Here is a 12,702-nt window from a genome sequence, read left to right as displayed (position 1 = left end):
CAGAAATCAATAATTTATACAAAATTTGCTTCCAGAACACCCTCATCCAGAATGCAACATGATTCACTTCCGGATTGATGAATTCGTAGCACACTCTCAGATCCCAAAATTGTGAGGGTCAGTTTCGGAATATATAAAACTGTGGGGTGCAGGAAGGAAAATGTAGGGTGCGAGAAGAAACTGCCCTTATTTATTAAGTTTAGAAATGATTTGTTTTTAAAATTGAACATTTGAAATATTCGCTAAAAATATATCTTTATTATACTAAAACATACATATTTTTTATAATTTAATAGTTTTATTATTTTTATTAGTAAGTAATTAGAAAAAGAAAAATAATATAGTTTTGTGAAAGTAGTCAGAAAAAAATTATATAACTTAAAAAGAAGGTATTTAATTATTTTGATATATATAAAAGAAATAAAAATTATTTTTACAAATCTTGATCAAACCGGAGGCCAATAATCGGAAGCTGGCAAGACTTTGGTGTTACTGTGTGCTCCTCTTTCCACTGCCATTTCTGTCTAAATCTTCACAACAGTCGCAGGTGTTCGTTGAATCGATTTCCACCTAAGTCAGAAGTGATGATTGAGTAAAAACTTGAAAACGCTATTCGTTGATCGCCATTTCTTCCATGGCGGGAACGGGATTTGGCGCAGCGGCACCGACGTCGTTGGTTAGGTCGTGGAGAACTGCGTTTTTAACACTGAGGGATGAAACCCTAACCATTCCTTCTCGCAATTCCAATGTGCAATTGCTCGACAATCTCATTCTCTCCCACTCAAAACCTTTGGTTTCGGCCGCGGTTGAACTTCCCTCTCACGAGGTATCTTCTGCGTCTTCACTTTTACGTAAATGCTTGCGAGAATTTAGAGCGTGTTTGGAAACTCATGACGGAAAGTAGTTCTAGCTTTCTAGTTTTTCCACATTATAGGCGTGCTTTTTTTGGTTTTGAAAACATGCTTTAAATTGTTGGCTCTCTTCTGACTTTGTTGTTTAATTTTTTTTCTCCAAGGTTTTGTCGGACATTTTGTTTATGATGGAATTGGTTGCTGCAACTTCTTCAGATGAAGAAGATTGTACTCGTATTTATGCACAGACATCACGCCTGGTATGTGTTTTCCTTGGCCTTGTATAAACCTTGGCACTGTTGACGTTTTTTATGTGATTTTGTTGCTCGTGCTCTTATCGCAGATTCATGATATATGTCGATGTGTCTCGTTCGATTTAAATTTCTCCTCTTATAGTAGTGTGCTTAATTGTTTCGGGAAGATGCTGAATCTTTTTCTTAGAAACGTTGCTACCAATGGCGATATAAGTGGAATTTGCAGTACTACTACAATAATTCCTGCCATTGAGTGCTTACAGGCTGTCAGGTTCGCTTGTTCTCTGAAAAGGAATTGATGCATGATGTAATATTGCCTAGGCACTTTACATACGTCTACTTTTGGAATTGTTAGGCTGTAGTAATGCTTTTACTTGAAAAGCATAGTAGACACAACATGTTTTCTGATTAATACCGTCTCTTCTCTAATTTTTACCTACCTATTTGAAAATCTTGAGATTATGTATTTTATTATTTTTATCCGATACCTTTTTGCTTTTCTATTATATTTGATAAAGATAAAACGTGACTTTTCTTTTTCTCTTCACCAATGTTGAATTATGTATTCTATTATTTAAAATGATAGTAGTAAGTTTTGTTTTCTACATTTTAGTTTACATAAACTGTGGATTGTGGTTATTGTGCTTTATTTCTTTTATTTATCCTAATAGGATATTATTATTTATTAATTGCTAGTTGTGAACCTGGGCTATGCTGACAACCTAAGTTCTTGAGTGCACAGACTTTGCTTTTTAGTATATGGTTCAAATTCCCTACTGGAACCACCTTGTAGCCAGGGTACCATCCTTGAATGGGGTTTAGCTCTACACCCCAAGGGTTTGGAGGTGCCTTGTGCTAGTCTCTAGAACTTCGCGTGGGATTTTATTTTCTTTAAGGTTTTTTCAAAGTGATAATGTATCAATTCATAATATATTTTAAATCCTATGAATATGCTTCTGTAGTTTGCAGTTTTCCAAGTTTCTGGTGTATGTATTTTAACGCGTTCTGTCATTTTATGTTTTTAAATATGAATGATAAAATTGTGTTTTTTTAATAACATATGTTGATCTCTATTGCTTTAAATGGCTAAATGTTGTTCCAAAATTTGTGTTTATACTATTAACATGTTTCGTTATTTTGCTGCTTTTACTGTTAGTACTCTCAACTTTTTTGCTTTAGTAAATGATACTTTTAATTGACACTTCAAAATCTGCTAACTCTCCAGATTTATTATTATATCTCATCGAAGATGGTTGCAATCTGAAGATGTTATGCTGGTTAAATTTTTACTTGACGTTATCATTTGCTCTCATGGTGTGTCATTTTGGATGCCTCATTCAATTTGTAAAGAAAAATCTACTAGAATTAATATGAGATTTTCTATTGAAAGAAGTTCCAGTGAATTACAGACAGTGGCTTTTGAGATGCTCAGTGAAGCAATCTCAAGAGCTGGGTCATCCTTGCCTGTTGACATTTGGAGATCAATTCTTGAGGTATATGATAATTTTGCATTTCTTTTTTTTGTAAAACTATATTAGTTGTAGAAATTTGTTTGAAAGTCTCTTTTGAAACAGGTGTTCAGGAAAACAATGGATGTCTTGGCATTAAAATCCCCTGTTGTGGAAGATAGTGTTATGTCCAGGTAACCTGTGTGTTGTAGGAACTTATTAGAAGTCAATGATGAAACTCATGCGTGGTTCATACTTTGGCCATATGTCATCATTTGTATATTTTGCTACAAGTCACATGCATCTTTTCTGTAGGTTTTATGAATCTTTTCTGTGCTGTCTACATCTGATCCTTATTGATCCAAAATGTGCAGTTTTAGATCATGTAAGTTAAGACATTTTTATTTTAATAAAAGAATAAAGAAATATGTTACACCCTAATCACTGTGACTTGTTTTATTTTTCCTCTAGGTGTCAGTTTTTGTTGCTGTTCTGCGAATGTTCTTAGTTTATGGCCTTTCTGGTAGAACACTAGGTACTTCTTTACTTGTTGGTCACAAGGAGAAGGAGCTTAATAGTATGAGTCCCAAGGCAAGCAGGGAACTACTAAAAAAATCAGATCATGGTACATATAGGCCACCACACTTGCGCAAAAGGGACTGCTTGAATGTAAAACACGGTAGTGTTAGGCATTCCCAATATATGTCAGATAGCGAGTCTTCTACTATTAATGTTACGTCTTCAGATTCAGAGTTTAGTGATGGAGATGGATCAGCTAATGATAGTGGCAGAGTGCAGAGTTCTAGGGTTAGAGTAGCTGCCATAACTTGCATACAGGTAAATTTTCAAAACTGTCTCATAATTTCTTATTTGAGATTTGCTTGAAATTTAAATTGTCAAAAGTCTAGAATAAGTGAGTAACGAGTTGGTGATGATGTAGTTTTGAAGGAATTAGAACCATTAACTTTACCATTTGGTCATCAACTTCCCCATTATCACATTGTTGTTGCTATGGAAGTAATAAGATATGACTGCTGAATATGTATTTTCCATTCCTACCTTGGAAACAATCCTGTCAAAATTGTTGCTATTCAGCCCCTTCATTAGAAGGTTTGCAAGGTTGTCTTGAGAGGAGACATCTAAAATGGACTGAAGATTTGACCACTGTCTAATTTTTCTTTGATAAAATGCCGATCAATTTTAATGTGTTTGGTTCTATCATGTTGCACTGGATTATGGACTATGCTAATAACATGTTTGTTATCACAGTAAAGTCTCATTAGTTCATCCTGCTTTATTCTTAAGTCTTCCAAGATGATTTTCAGCCATAGTAGTTCACATAGCCCTTTTGTCATTGCCCTGTTGTACTCCAACATTGGATCTTGCTACCAAATTTTGTTTCTTTTTTCTTACACAATTCAAGTATTTTATTTGAGATCTCCTTTGGGGACTTCGTCTAATGTCTTTTTAGAAACCAATCAGTTTAAAAATTGAAAGAATTAAAGCAACTAGAATCATAGATTTTATCTTACACATTAATGGCTTGATAGTTATTATTTCTTTTTTCTTACACAATTCAAGTATTTTATTTGAGATCTCCTTTGGTGACTTCGTCTAATGTCTTTTTAGAAACCAATCTTTAAAAATTGAAAGAATTAAAGCAACTAGAATCATAGATTTTATCTTACACATTATTTGTTTTCTTAGTGGGTTTTGGCCTAGTCCTCCCACTTGCTTATGGTACTCGGGGTGCTGCAAATGATTGTTGTTATTTTGGGGTGCCGACATAAGTGGGATGCCAAATAACAAATGGACACTTTAACACTACCATTATTTAATATAAAAAATTAGAATAACTTTTGAGAGCACCCGGTAATGGTTTCTTTTACGGTTTCAAAGGTAAGAGAACCGATTTCTAGTTCCTTAATTTTCCAGACATTTTCATTGGGAAGAAAAACCTTTTCCAAACTGAGTTTTTGCTACCCTTTCTTGCTCTAATAACCCAAAAGGAGATAAATATATGATTTTTTGTCTTTATTGTTTAACTTCCTGGATAACATCATCTATGACATATAAGCTTTGCTAACTTTGTTGTGATTGATTGTTCTTTTTCTTATTATTTTTTTATATGTTGGGATGGGAAGGATCTTTGTCAAGCTGATTCTAAATCTTTATCCATGCAATGGTCATTGCTTTTGCCAACTAGTGATGCACTACAAGCAAGGTATGAGCTAACCATTCCTTTTTTTATGAATTCAATCAAACTTTAATCTCTCTCCATTTGATGTTTTTTTCTAACTGTGTAATTTTTTAATTTGTATTTTCATAGGATGCATGATGCAACTTTAATGACATGCTTGCTGTTTGATCCTTGTTTAAAGGTAATGACAATGATCTTGATACCTATGTGCTGTCTTGTTCTATATTTCTATTTGAATTTTAATTGTCACATATTTTGATATAATATTTTAGACGTTTTAGACATATCCTATGATGTTATTCTGGCTTGTTAGTTGTATTTATTTTGACTAGAACTCGGAATTAGAACAAAAAACAGGGCGCCTTGCTCCTTACCAACTGATAGGGACTGTGAATTCAGAGATGAGAAATGAAATGAAAACACTACTATTTATATAACGGTCTTTCATTAGATAAACCTAAGTACATCTAGAATACTCATAAATGAAAGTAACAAAATATCTAAAACCTAAAGATGAGACATGACTTGGTCCCCAAATATAAAAATGGATGATAGAAAAACAAAGTTAGACATAGATTTAAAATGTCTAAAAAATGAAGAACATGTTTTCCTAGTTGATATGATTCACATTTTAAACTTGAAGAGCTCTAAGTTCAAGGACCATCTTTAATTTTAACAAGTGAGGATGACCTAAGCGTTTATGTAAATGTTTTGGAGATGGAGATGAAAAAAGAAGACACAAATGAGCTAGTTCTTAAGTAGTATAGGCTTTTTGATTCATATCCTTAGTCAATTAGTCAACCTGTACCACTTTATTGTATAACAAAAAAATTGACATCAATGGTTACAGTACAATTCAATTATAACAAATTTTATGTTTAAAGGAGAAATGGAAATTTGAGAAACAACTTTATATTTATATTTTCCCTTCAACCAAGATTGGAAAGTGAGCACATAGGGGTACAAAAGTTTGGCAAGCCCCACGATGGAGACATGGAGTTGTTCTGGTGGCAGTAAGGCAACTCGTGAGTTTCACGCACCTGGGTTGCAACAAGAGGCAAGGTGTGGACGTTTCTAATGATGGTATCAATGGGTTTGGTTGTTGCTTGGGGAGACAATCTAGATAAGGTGGTCGTTGGACAACATACCCAGATAAGACAAGGATAAGAAGAGTGGGATCGACTCGCTCCAATACCAACTTGAGAGAATAAAGAAAGTGAGAACAATATATTTTTGAGAGCTTGCAAAGGTTTCCCTTAGGTGCTCATTTATTTACAATAGATTTGTGATACAATGATGTGAAAGGAAAAAGTAGAAGACAAGTAATTATAAGTACAAATAGGTACTATCCAAAAGAGCTTTTGAATAAAGCTTACTCAGCCTATTTTGAACCTATTCTAACATAGTCAAGGTTTCATCCCAATATTGATATGAGATGAGAACTCAACCTCAATCTTTTTCCTAAATTCTGGTATGATATTGGAATTTACTTCTCCATCCATCATATGGTAGCTGTCTCATTTTTTTGGCATTCACTTAACTCTATTCTAACAAACTTTCTTTTGGCATGCTTTGTGGAGTGTGCAATTTTGTTCTTTTTTCAACTTCCATGTGCATCTCCTTTCATATGCATGCAACTAATTAGTTTAATCCTTTACATAATGCTCAACTATCCCCCTGACCTCCCATGGTTGTGTGTTGTGGTTTTATTGAGTTCTTGATTTCCTGTCTAAGAAAAGGTTGTTTATGTTACTCAGGCACGTATGGCATCTGCAGCCACGCTAGTGACCATGATGGATGGTCTCTCTTCCATTTTCCTGCAAGTAGCAGAATATAAGGAATCTAACAAACTTGGATCTTTTATGGCACTTTCAAGCTCCCTTGGCACGGTTTTACTTGAACTTCATAGAGGTATCTATAACATTTGCAATATCTTATTGAATAGATTGTGGTCTAAAGACATATGTGCTTTTGATTCTTTTCTCGGCTCTTCATTATTTATTTTCATATTTTGCTTAATTTTGCACTTTTTGTCTCTTTTCCATTGATGTAGGTCTTCTTTACCTAATAGAGCATGAAGCTCATACAAAATTGTTGGCTTTGTTATTTAGGATTATCAAGCTTTTGATATCATCTACACCGTATGTTTCTTTGGTTCTCATACTATTCTATTTGTTCAATTTAGTTGTAATTGTAATGATACATTTTTCCTTTTCTTCTACTCTTACAAATTTTTATAATATTCTTTCTGTTTTGGTTATTGTTTCTCTTATGATTTCATGATTGGAGATGTAAAAGATCTTGTTAGATAATTGTAAAGGGGGACTTGAGATAGAAGTATGGAAAAATGCTTAAGATTGTATCTCTTAGCTCATTCATTCATATGTAGGAGTTTCTTCCATCAAAGATATAAAAAAGCAATGATTAATCCTACAATACAGATCAGGTAGGAAACTATGCATAAGTTAACTTATTCTAAGAAAGTTACTGAAGTTTGACACTCCCTCAAGCTTGAGCATATGTAGATTGTATGTACCAAGCTTGGAACATATAAATTGAATTGGAGGTCCTCTCCAGGACTTAATCAAAATCTTCAAGACTATCCACACAACATGTCTACAATCAATCTTACCTATTTCTTGTAGGATGTCTCAGACATATTTTCTTTATGGATTTAAAGTACCTTCATTTGATTGAGCTACGCCAATACTTCAAAAGTATTTAAGTCATCCAAGATCTTCCGATAGGAAGTGATTGCATAAATGTTTCTTTAAATAGGAAATTTTAGTGGTGTCATTCACTGTGGTAATTATATCATCAATATACACAATTATGTATACATTTATCTCCAGATATATGCCAATAAAAAATCAAATGATCTGCTTCACTATGTTTTAGCCCAAATGATCAACACAATTTACACACTAACCCACACTCTCCTTGGACAACAAACCCAGGAGTTCGTTTCATGTAAGTTTTATTCTTTAGATCTCCATTAAGGAATACATTCTTGACATCCAATTGATGGAGAGGCCAATGGCGAATAGTGGCCATGACAGAGAAAAGTCTAGAAGTGGTAAATTTTGGGAAACTGTGGAAATGTGTCACCATAGTTGAGACCATATATCTATGTACCCTTTGGCAACTAGTCTTGTTTTAAAGTGTGTTTGAATTTGACAATTTACTCTTTATAGAGACAAATAAGCAAAGAAAGTGTCAAAAAATGAAGTAGGAAATGGTGATAAACTTTTTTTTCCATAAAATTAGAATATTTGTGAAGAAAGTATATACAATAATAATAAACCTTCTCTTTGTCGAACCAATTGTGTGTAAATAATAATAAAATATTTATTAACATAATCAATTAAATAAACTCAAATAATTGATTATGTTAGTAAATATTTTATCATTATTTATGTTTTAAATTATAAATGAGTAACATTTTTAAAAATTATATTAGTGACATATATTTTATTAATATATTCTTATATTATAGAAGTAAATAATTAAAATGAAAATATTAAAATAACAGATAAAATAAGTTACTTTAGTATTTTATCAGTAGTTATATTTTATACTTTTATCAGAAATAATTAAATTAAAATATTTAAATAATAACAAATAAAATTTTAATATTTTTTAAATTAATTTATTTTATAATATTTTTTGCTTCAGTTTAAAATTTGTTTAAACTTTAACTTGTATTTTTAAAGTTAATTTAGACATCAAATTATTTTTTAAAATATACTTCTTAAACATATACTAAAAAGTTTACTATGGTACATCAATTAGTTTGACCACACATTTTCCACTCATTTTCTTCTACCTTCCCTCAGTCCAACCTTACTTTTCTCTTTCTCTTCTCGTTCCTTTACTACCTTGATTTTAATCCAAACAAAGCATTAATGCAGTCAATCATATCATTTGGACCGACTTTAATAGCATAAACCTGTTTGCAACCAATTCTCATATTGTCAGGTGGAAGAGGAACAAGTCCCATGTTTGATTTTGGTCTAGAGTCTGCATTTGAACACTCATGGCTTGTTGCCAATTAGGATGATCAAGTGCTTCATGTATATTTTTTGGAACAATAATAAAGGACATATATGAGATGAAGGAAAAGAAATAAGAACATAGATGATGATAGCTTAGAACATTGGAAATATGAAGAGGATTTAAGGTAGAGTGAGTACCTATTCAAAGAGCAATGGGCCAACTAGGATCTTCATCATCAGGAGCTAATGGGATATGTAGATGGCAGTGAAGGACGTGAAGAAGAGGACTCACAAGGGAACATGGAATTAGAACCGTGTGTTTAGAGTTAATTGATTAGGGGAGTTGATGGTTGTTGACCTTTGAGAAGAGATTTGACTTGGAGACTCACGAGGGAGAAAATACAATGGTTCAACAAAGGGAACAAGTGAGACTTGTTACACAAAATTAGCATCTTGAAGTGAAAGGCAAGTCTTAAGAAGTGGATATTAAGGTTAACTCAACTTTACAAAACCGACTTCTATGATAAGGTTTGTATTGACTTATATACTATGAATTGACCTTATCTCTAGCCAATATAGGATCTCCAACACTCCTTCATGCCGAGACCAACCAAGTCATGGGTGGGGCTATATACTTTTAGGTGATTTGATAAAGGCCCGATAGCGGGTGACACGATAGGCCTAACAAAATCTCGCTAGGATAAACTCATATGGCTCTGTAATCATCTTAAGAAGTTAACTTCAAGTCTTAAAAAGTAGACTTTAAGCCTATCTCAACCTTACAATACCGGCTTGCAAGGTTTGTATCCACTTGTATACTATGAATTGACCTTATTTCTTGTCGATGTGGGATCTATAACAGAAAAAAGAGAATATCCTCGAAAAAGTTTACATTTTAGTTTCTGGAGAATAAGGGTGATACCCTTTTAGGAGATAACCTAGGATGACACATTTTAGGGCTCTTATAGATAACATATCTAATGCAGGGGACATGTCATGAACAAAACATACACACTCAAAGACTTGGAGAGACACATGGAACAAAGGTTCATTAGGAATTTGGATGTTATTGTCGAGGGAGGAAGAGGACATCCTATTTATGTGGAAGCAAGCTATAAGAACATCAACTCGATGGTGAACTAACACATTAGCACCAAGGAATAAGGTACATGTAGTCTCAACAATGTGTCTATCTTTTCTCTTTTCTATACCATTTTGCTAAGGTCTATGAGAACATGTGGACTAATGTAAAATTCCATCTGAACTTCAAAAAGTAGAAAAGCTAAAAGAAAAGTATTCTTTGGCATTATCACTCTAAAAAATGTCGATAACTTGGCTAAATTGATTATTGATTTCATTAAGAAAATCCACAGATAAACAATTATTCATATCGATCTTTTGTTAAATTAACAAAGTATAATGAGAATATCAACAATAAATGTAATGACATTGAAACCTAAAAGAGGTGACTTGGCTTGGCCCCAATTGTCAGAATGAATTATACCAAAAGGCAAAGTTACATCTTGTAACATGTCTCCATGGAAAGGAAGATCTAACTTGTTTGCTTAGTTTACGTGATTGACACTCTAAGACTATAAGCTTTTGGAAATTAGGTATTGTTTTTTGAATTTTGATAAGTGTGGATGACTTAAGTGACCATGTAGAGTTTAGGAGAGGGGACTTAAACAAAACAAAAGATTTGGTTCCAAGACAATAGTCCCCTAGCTTCTTCTCTTTCACCAATCAATTGACCTGTACCATGCTCTTATATATAACAAAAGAATTGACATCCAAGTTACTGAACAATATAATGACATAGTTAATTGAGTTAGAGAAAGGAGGTTAAAAGGATAAGTGGGGAAAAGAAGAATAAAATTTAGAGTCAAGGAAGGAGAAAAGGAGACTTGACTAACGTAATAGAACGAGAAACTCTAGGAGTAGAAATGGAAGAAAATAAGGAAGTTTTACTAGAAATGTGATCTAAAGTACTTGAATCACTTATCCATGGGCTTTGACCTTCCTTTGTTTAAGGGATGCAAGTTGTGACAAACCATATTGGTTAAAGTCTTGTGTTGGATTGTTGGACTTTAATCCATGGTAGTTAGAATCATAACAATTGCACGATGTAAAATATTTATTTCACGATACATATCGATAGATGAATAGTTTTATAGCTTGAATCGTGACATGAATCGGATTCGAATTGTGTGACTCACGATTCAGTTCCCTTACACATGATTCATGGCGACGTATACATCATGAAGCGTCATGCATACACTTAATGAAGCGTCACACATGGGAAATGAAAAATCCCAAAAATAAAGAAAGTAAAATAAAGAGTGACACATGTTTGATGGGGCTATTTGCCTATAAATTGACAAGGGCAAGAAAGATGAAAAGAATAAGGAGGTGGAGAAGAAACACAATAGAATCAGTAAAAGAAATACAAGGCTATTTTTTGTTTCTTTTTTTTTTTCCTATAAAAGTTAATTGTTCAACAATTTTGTTTGTTTTTTTAGGAAAAAAAAACCTAGCTATTGTTTGAATTGGTTGGTAGAGGCAATGAGTCAGAGAAAACAAAAGAAAGAAACTGATATTGCATGGAATCATTTGAGAGCGTTCCCCCTCCTAGAGTTATAGTCAAGTGCAAGTATTGTTCACATATTTGTTGGGGGTGGTATTGCAAGAATGAAACATCATTTTGCTATAACAAAGGAAAATGTCATTTCATGTACATTTGTTCATACGATATCAAAGACATGTTTTTGAAGTTATTAGAAGATAAGGAAAAATAAATAAAGAAGTATATCGTTAAGATTGTTTTGAAGAAGTGGATATCTAAGATATTGATAAAAAAGAGATAGTGGAGTCATTTTCCAGGAAAGGGAAAGAAGGAGTTATAAAGCAAAAAACCATGAATGAAATGTTTTAAGGCAGAGAGTTGGTGATTCTAGACATTTGCAAATGTATATAAGGCCATTCTTTGCCTAACAAACATTGTTTCATGGAAGGATATACATGAAATTTTACTCTTGAAGAGGGAGCTCAAAGCAAGAAAAGGAAGAGGGGTATTTCTACTTTTTATTTCCATGTCACTTGTTCTTACTAACAAATATCATATTTTATTTATCATGTATTTCAATTCACAATAAAATTCGATTCACGACTCAAAAAAATCGAAAAACGATTCATGATTCGAATCTTGATTCGATAACCATGCTTTAATTGCACATATTCCTTGTATTCACTAGAAAACGTGGTTTTACCCTCTCAAGTTGGAGACATTTGTTGTCTTATTTGGGAAGCCATGTAAACAGAAGTAGTTTTCCTAAGTATGACCCATTCTTTTAGAATAAGTGCATTGAGGACGTTTGTAACCATTTTGTTCTCTATTTCTACTACCACCACTTAGCTAGTAGATACTATGAAACATGATTCAACAGTTGTGGGTGACATAGGAATTTAGTAAAGACAAATGACTTTTGTGACAGATGATCACCATAATAATAAGATACCACAATTCAACACATGCCGACGAAGGCAAATAAGTTTTGCCATTAAGCTTTTCTGAAGTAGTTGTGGGTGACCTAGAAATGGGAAGGACATGTCCAAATGTCATTGCAAATAAAACACGGAGAGCAAATGAGTAAAAGAGGATCTTTCAAAGTGTTCGGATCCAAACTCCAATTAGTGGGAAAGGAGGAAAAGGAGGTTGGAACAAGGAGAAGGCCAACTAGAGCAATAGAGACAACATGACATCATTTTGGCTATTTGAAGGCAGTGCATGGACTGTAAGCATCTAGGTTGGTCGCACAAAAATTTCGTGCGTTGCAGCTTGTGTGGGGGAATGTACCTCTGTGACTAGTGGTTTCCTTTGTTGCTCCGAGAGGTGCTTCATATATGGTATTGGAAATCTATGGGGTCTACATGTTGTTCGATGGCGGATGATGATGG

At 33.4% G+C, this 12,702-nt stretch overlaps 1 protein-coding gene across 2 annotated transcripts in view; it reads left to right on the top strand.

Annotated features, from left to right (window-relative positions):
- Positions 1-429: 429 nt before the first annotated feature.
- The window catches only part of LOC137829461 (uncharacterized), a 44,326-nt gene continuing 32,053 nt past the window's right edge, over positions 430-12,702 (top strand). For both annotated transcript variants that reach the window (XR_011084017.1, XM_068636266.1), the window contains exons 1-11: positions 430-826; positions 1,016-1,111; positions 1,195-1,376; positions 2,331-2,598; positions 2,680-2,747; positions 2,869-2,938; positions 3,025-3,390; positions 4,698-4,777; positions 4,883-4,934; positions 6,511-6,664; positions 6,807-6,894. Coding sequence is in view for 1 of the 2 variants with exons in the window: in XM_068636266.1 (XP_068492367.1) it covers positions 635-826; positions 1,016-1,111; positions 1,195-1,376; positions 2,331-2,598; positions 2,680-2,747; positions 2,869-2,938; positions 3,025-3,390; positions 4,698-4,777; positions 4,883-4,934; positions 6,511-6,664; positions 6,807-6,894 (1,616 nt within the window). In the remaining variant the exon portion in view is untranslated. The remainder of the gene's footprint in view (positions 827-1,015; positions 1,112-1,194; positions 1,377-2,330; positions 2,599-2,679; positions 2,748-2,868; positions 2,939-3,024; positions 3,391-4,697; positions 4,778-4,882; positions 4,935-6,510; positions 6,665-6,806; positions 6,895-12,702) is intronic.

This window comes from Phaseolus vulgaris, chromosome 11 (genome assembly GCF_000499845.2).
Source record: "Phaseolus vulgaris cultivar G19833 chromosome 11, P. vulgaris v2.0, whole genome shotgun sequence".
Lineage (NCBI taxonomy): Eukaryota > Viridiplantae > Streptophyta > Magnoliopsida > Fabales > Fabaceae > Phaseolus > Phaseolus vulgaris.
Note: the sequence above shows the minus strand (reverse complement) of the source record. Positions and strands in the feature narration are given on the sequence as shown.